Source organism: Morone saxatilis, unplaced genomic scaffold (assembly GCF_004916995.1).
Source record: "Morone saxatilis isolate NCDOM2014 unplaced genomic scaffold, NCSU_SB_2.0 Contig24, whole genome shotgun sequence".
Lineage (NCBI taxonomy): Eukaryota > Metazoa > Chordata > Actinopteri > Moronidae > Morone > Morone saxatilis.
Window position 1 is genome coordinate 23,011,883 of NW_023339807.1, and position 7,336 is coordinate 23,019,218.

Here is a 7,336-nt window from a genome sequence, read left to right on the forward strand (position 1 = left end):
CCGTGAAAAGTGTCGTTTTCCAGTGAGGAAGAAAGAAGGAAGGAGGAGGAGGAGGAAAGAGAGAGAGAGGAGAGAGGAGAGGGGGTGGTGGTAGGGGGTGGGATGTGTGGGACGAGCCTCCTTATGTGCCGAGCCAGGGTCACCTGACTCCCAACGCGTAATGTGGACACTGGGAGCATTAGGGATCCGCAACATTCTTCCTCCGCCCCGCCCGGCCTCCTCCTCCTCCTACCTCCTCCTCACACTCCTCCACCGCCGCTGGACCCTCCCGCTGGCACGGGCCCGACTCTCAACGTCCTCCATCAGGCGCCCGGCTGACCAGGAGGACGGAGGTCGGCAAGAAAACGCCTCTATGCTCTGGTATTTTCATGTGACTTTAAAACACCCCGAGAGCCCTGTTCCTGTTTTCATCTGTTTCTTAAGAAAAAAACCACCTCCAGCAGGTAAACGTTACGCACACCTACTTGCGCCTCCTCCCACCTCCTCCTCGGGCCTTGATAACGTACTAGATGGCTCCCTAATAATGTTTATGGATCGGCTCGGTTTCAGCTCTCCCTCCTAAGCCTCCTCCCCTCTTAACCTCTTCCCTCCCTCCCTCCTCCACACACAGTCGGACCCCTATTGGTGTGTTTGCATCCCACCAAACGTTGAACCTCCCGGGTACGGACCTGATGAACGCAGCACAACCACATCTTAACTTGATGTCTGGTCGGTATTTTTTATTTTTTTTGGGCCAGGAGGGGGTTAGGAACGAGACTATAATGTCCTCCATCGACCCTGGCTGTATGAAACCAGGGCACATTAACTGTCTAACATATACCGTGAAAACGCCCCCCCGGGGGGGAGAGACGAAAGCCGACGGCTATCCGCCACTTCACTTCATCCTTTATGATTAACTTCTCTTATCAGAATCAAACAGGCGCTGACAGGATGTGGGATGGCAGAGAGGGGAAAAAACATCTATTTTATGCGATATCGATTCACAATTTGGTGTCATTTATTGCAATCACAGATTTCAATTTTTTGGGCCAATTTTTTTTAGGAACAGCGCTTCTCCTTCAAGAGCTGAACAGTGTGGTCTTTATAAATGCTGCTTTGTCACAATATTTCTTACACATTTCATGAGCCTCTGCCGTATTGCAATTCTGATTAATTATTCTCTTACCAATCAGGATCGGCTCTAAAAAAAAGTCACATTCCAGCGTACAGACGTGCGTAATATTTTAGCCTCGTCTTGTCGTCTGGATAAAAAGAAACATAATGTAAACAGAAGCGGGTATAGGTCTCATGGCACTAATGAAGAAGTCCAACATCGGCCAGACGCCCCCAAAACACAATATAATCCGGATTATTTGGTTTAAAAGAAGAGCAATGACACGGACGGCAGCCTTGTTTCTGTGAATCCGGAGTAACAGCCACTCGCGTGAAAGTCTCACTAACAATTCTTACTGTGTAGATCATTAGGTGAAAAGGCTTATTATATTCTCTCTAACAAGGGCCCTGTACATCGGATCCACAGCACTGTAGGCGTTCACAAAAGTATTTTTATCGGCTCACACTTTGCAACCAGCTGCACATTGATTGAATTAAACCCATCTTACTGTGGCTTCCTTTAAACGCACGGCACCGGCATGCAACTTGATTTTGTATCGTCTTTAAACGCCCTCCAGCCCCCGAGGTGGAAACTTGCTCACTCTACTTCGTCCGTGTGTGTTTTTTCCTCAGGGCCCACGATGTCCAACGAAGTGCAGAGACCGGACGACAGCCCCAGCACCAGCGGGGGAAGCTCGGACATTGAACAAAGGGAATCGGTACCACCTGAACAGGAGCGAGAGCAAGCACAGCCCAAAAAGAAGGAGACCAAGATCTCGAGTAAAACCGCTGCTAAACTTTCAACTAGTGCCAAGAGGTAAGAGAAAAGAGCCAGGATCGGCCACTGGAGAGCAACATTTACACAAGGGGTTGTTTTGTTAAACTTACAGGCCTCTCCCTTCTCCCAGTCCCCCCCCCAATCACCCCCGGGGGTGTGAAGTTATATAAAAAGACTAGAGTCCCACAGGCATTGTCATTTCAAACATTTGCGCTATTCACTGTGACACGGAACCAACAGAAAAGGTGGTAGCTCATGCGGCTCGGCACTCGAGTGTCATTTTGAAAAAGAGATATTCCCCTTCAGGCCTGTTTGTTTTAAAGTCGATTTTGCCTCATGCTCTGCAGCGCTCGTGTCTCCCTCTCCCAGCACCGCCAGCATCACCACCGACACTTACCTCCACCAGTCTTAGCGCTTATTCCGCCCAAAAAAAAACAAAAAGAAAAGACAGGCGATGACAGAATTATGCAACCGCGTGAGGGAAAGGGTTGGCTGAGGCCGCTGAGTCTTTTTATAACAGCGACTGATGTTATGATCATCTCTCTTTTGGGTGTGTATGCTTCACTTAGAAACACAGTCTCTCTCTGTGTGAGTGAGTGAGTGAGTGAGTGGGGGCCTTCCTCACAACAACATGGTTCGGCTTCACTGTCGTCTGAAGCACCCAGTGTTTATGTTAACGTGAGTTTAGCAGTGGCAGCAGTTTGCACTCAGTCGCCCTTCACAGTCTGAATCATCATTTTTCTTCAGGGTTATGGGAAAGATTCTCAAAAGCAGTTGTTTTTATTCTCATCGTCCTTTTCATTTTGTTTATGTGCCACAGATAAGTGACTACAATGAGGGGAGGGCGGGGTGGGAGATACAACTTGAATTATTTATATTATGTTTGAGCTGGAATGATGAACCGAGTTCTTAATTTACAGCCTCTCGTAAATGAAGCCGTGACACCGCTTACAGCCGGCGTGGTGGTATTTGGAATAATAGGAGACGCTCTCAGCAGCTGTGTCGGCGTGTTGTTAATAGCTGTAGGCCCACGTGGTTGAAGGTGTGATTAAAAGCAACATTTACCTCATCACGAGCTGGGAAACAGTTTGCAGAGTCGTCCGTTTTCCACCTCCCCGATATTGATTTTTAACAATAAAATCTTTCTCTTGCAGGATTCACAAAGAGCTGGCAGAAATAACACTAGACCCGCCTCCAAACTGCAGGTAAGAAGAGATGTTATCTTGTCAAAGCGTTCCTCTAATGATTCATTATCCTGCATGCTCAAACTGTAATGGATACAGACGGCAGAAATGTGCTTCTTTTCAAGGCTCCTTGTCTCTTAAGAAAGAAAAGGCCACGCTGCAATGCACTCGCTTTTGTCTCTGTTTCCCATAAAGCTGTTTGTGGTTTTTTTTTGTTTGAGATGGTAATCTCAGGTGAGTTAGAGTGACTGTAGCCCATGCTGGCGTTGTTGTTGCTGCTGCATTAATGCAAGCTGCAACCTCGGATGAAAACACAGTATTACGGTTCCACTGAAATGGTGGAGAACGAGCGGCAGTGTGACTTTAAACCTGTTTGGATTCTCGTGTGGTTCCCCCCTCTCTGCTCGCTCTGCTGGGGATTTACTACAGACAATGGTTATTGTGTGCTGCTGCTGCGGCTCCCAGCCCTTTGAGGAAGAGATACGGTCACGAGCGAGTGGCAAACCACATGTGCATCAGTCTCTCTTGACGTGACAAAGGGCAGGCCTTTGGGATGCCGCGCAGGAGCCAGCTTTTATTAACTTAAGTGACACTGATTATGGCTCTGTTTATTACGGCGCAATGATTGCTCCCTGAATCAGCACTCCACTGCAAATTAAGAAAGAGAATGAAAGCTGGTCCTCGCAAGATTGAGGACACTTGTGGGAGATGCTGATGTTCTCGGACTGTTTTTGGATTGGCCATATTCGCTCATAGGCACCTGCTTAAAATGATTAAGGAAAACTGCTTTGTATGACTCATCTGGCGATTTGGAATTACTACGCCCTAGCCGGGCTTGTTTATTGCGTGAATTAATCACCCCTGCTGGGTCTCATCAGAACCCCACCATCATTAACGCTAAACATTGAGCTAACCTTTTCATTTCAGCTCACAGCCCAGTTTTGTTATTGTACTGGAGGCTAAAAGAGATGTTGTTTTCCTCGAGGACTCTAATCTATTTCAGACCCCCCCTCCTCACCACCACCACCACCCCTCCTCCCATCTCCCCCCCCCCCCCCCAAAATAAAAAAAACTAGGTTGCTCACATGAAGGATTTGCTGGAGTTACACGATAGTCATTTGAAAGTTAAAATAATCGCTAGCGGAAATGTTCACAGTCGCGTCTTAGTGGGGAACTATTGCTGGAAACAATTAAGTTTCTTCAAGATAATCCTTTCTGCGTTTGTGTGTGTGTTTCCTTTCTGACACTCAAAATTATATCAAGTTCTCAATAATGTGGTTTTCTGTGATGCACCCAAATATATTAGCCTTTTGTTAAACAATGGCGGGGGGGGTTTGAATGCACAAAACACCACAATTTCTCACGAAAAACCGATCACAAGCGCCATTTCATTTTCGCAAATGAATGAGTGCACACGGCGGCGTCATTTGGTATGCACACGCTCCTCGCTCCCGGCCCAGTTACCTGAGAAGTATCATTTCATCCGCCCGACAATGGAGACACAGACTTGTTGGCCCCTTCAGAGGCAGACAGAGAGTTGTGTTAAAGAGATTCACTTCACATAAAAATCAAACACAAAACGCCGCGCTGACGGGCCGCGTTTGATGTATGTCTCTCAATCTGTTTCTCAGCTTGAGGAGCAACCCCCCCCCCCCTCGCCGCTTTGTCCTGGTTGGAGAGAATTTGCCGCCCTCATGGTGTAGTTGAAATCTGCAGTCTCCTTCGTATCACCTCTCTTGAATCTCCTCGGTGTCGCCTTCAGGGCTGTGGAAGGCATCACGCTGCGTTTGCTCTCTGCAAAATGGAGAGCTCTGCTTTAGTGCCTTTCACTGTAGATGTGTGCTAAGAGCCACAATTTACCATTTAAAGCCCCTGGAAGAGTTGAGGATCTAATTTGGTGAAACATCTGTGGCAGGAGGTGTCCATTTGATAAGCCTAATAAAACGCCCACGTCTTTTCTTCCAGCATCCATCTGAGGTTACTGTGTTAACCCTCAGCTGCGTTGAATTCCAAAAACTGTTGTTACAATAAACCCGTCTGTGTAGATAAATCACACACTTTCTAATGTTTCCAGGCTTTCTGTGACTGTAAAGAGTCTAATATTAATGCCTAAGTTGGTTTAAAAAAAAATCAATTTCCATACTCTGTGAACGAGACTGTCATACTTTTAGTGCTATGTCACTACTTGGAAAACGCAAACAAGTATTTAAATTCGTCTCCGAGCTTCATCTCACTCTCTCGGCATTGTGACAGCTCGCTTGTCACCTTGGCAGTTGTCATGCATCAAACGAAACAGGAACACGCTGAAGCCCAAGAGGATTTGACATGGCAATTATTCTCACTGTCATACACTTGAAGTCTATTGTACAGGCAGCTTGTGCTTTTACACCTATTGTTGCAAATGAATCTGAAAGGAATAGTGTTTTTGCTGCCTGCAAGTTGCACAAACATTGCAATAATCTTACTGGGAATACAACTTTAATTAGATTCCCTTAAAGAGAAACATGACAGACTTACTGCTGTTACTGAATTTCCGAGGCCATAAAGATCTGAATTCATGTTGTCGTGATTAGAAAGTGTTGCGCCGCTCTGTAGATAGAATATACAGGTTTTTGGGTGCTTTTTACAATGATTAAAAACACACAAAAGCAGAGAGTCCTCTCTCTTTCTCCTTGAGAACCTGCAATCATTATCTGGCATTTTTGCTAGATTAACTTGATTGAGTTGAGTTGAGTTGACTACGGAAAGTTATATTCAGTCCCATACATAGATTTACTTGCAGGCCTCGTGGTGTATTAACGGCCAGCGACTCGTATGCATTTTCCAGTGATCAGTATCGGTCAATACTGCTTCCAACGATCTGTGATCGGCCCTAAATATCCTGACCTGAGCACACTTAACTTAAATGGTTATGAAAGCTGTTGTTTTACCTCTTCCTGACATTATATTAAGTTTTTTTTTAGCTGGAGCTGAATTTGTTGTCTTCTCATAGACCGCAGGAACAATGTGGTAATTCTTAAAAACTGAAAGAATCATTCTGCTTTATCTCACATTCCCGCCTCAATCACATTCCATCTCTCCCACATCCAATATGTTCCTGTCATAAAAATACTCTTCTCGTGCTTCTCAGTTTATATTTCCGCACCTATGACTTCCAGCCTGTGCATTTTGCATCGCTGCTGTATCACACAAATAGTTTTAGCTGAATTTGTTGTTGCGGTGCCGCGTCTGTTACTATATTACTACCTTACTTGTAATGTTGATCCACCGACGCAAACATTTCAAGCAGAAATCCAAACAAAGACACTTTGACACTGTTAGAATAACAGCTACTGGTGGTGTACCTTGCCGTTGTGGACCACCGCTGTTTGATGTGTTTATCTTTTTCTCACAGATGGCCAGAAAGATACTTTGATTGCAGCTACAGCGGAGTGATAGCGGAACAATGTTCAGCTGCCTCAAATATAATAGTAAATGTCAGATTTTGGTGTCAACAAATCCAGATTCAAAGATGCAGTCTTTTCGAAGCTGCTATTGTACGGCGACGTTCAGCAATCACAGCAGAATAATCCGTTGCAGAAGAGGCAGAGATACCGATTTCTCATTCTGAGACAGCTCAAATAGATTTAATGCAATGCAGCTGCACCCAGGTTCACTCCCCGCCTCTGTCAGGTTGTCATGAGGCATTCTGGGAACTGAAAGAAACCGCTAACCGAAGTGGAAGTAGATAACGTTGAGGGAGAGTTGATGCAGCAAAAAAGTAATTTAGAAAACTTAACCGCAGAATAGCTCCTGTAGTGCTTTGAACTTTAGAAACCGAGCTCACTTGAATGGTGTATAAATACACAGAAATGGATCTTTTATTGAAGTCAACTGAATGTTCACTAAGCTCCACCCCTCTTAGTTACAGTTTAATGCTTGTGAATTATTCAGCCTCTCACAGCACAAAGCAGTTTACATTGATAATGAGTTTGAAACAATAGAATCTTGATTATAAACAAAAGAAGCTCCTGTTTTTATCTGGCAACTGTTGATTTTTGCTGAAATTACTTTAAATGGTAGATGTTAGCAGTTGTAGTCGATTTAAAACTCTGTCCATTTGAGAACCGGTTCGAATCGTATACCACCAAGCTCATCAGTTAAGATATTCCTTTAATAGTCCTACAATGGGGAAATTCTAATATTACAGCCGCAAAGTGGATAGAGAAAAAAACTGTATAAAAACAGTAAGAGTATGAAAAAATAACATCATATAATATAAACACTGTACAAGAGAGAAAAA

At 44.8% G+C, this 7,336-nt stretch overlaps 1 protein-coding gene across 1 annotated transcript in view; it reads left to right on the top strand.

The window, feature by feature from the left end:
• The window catches only part of ube2e2 (ubiquitin-conjugating enzyme E2E 2), a 31,080-nt gene that overhangs the window by 2,925 nt on the left and 20,819 nt on the right, over nt 1-7,336 (top strand). The window contains exons 2-3 of the mRNA XM_035672420.1: nt 1,726-1,909; nt 3,025-3,075. Coding sequence (XP_035528313.1) covers nt 1,734-1,909; nt 3,025-3,075 — 227 coding nt within the window. The 5' untranslated portion in view covers nt 1,726-1,733. The remainder of the gene's footprint in view (nt 1-1,725; nt 1,910-3,024; nt 3,076-7,336) is intronic.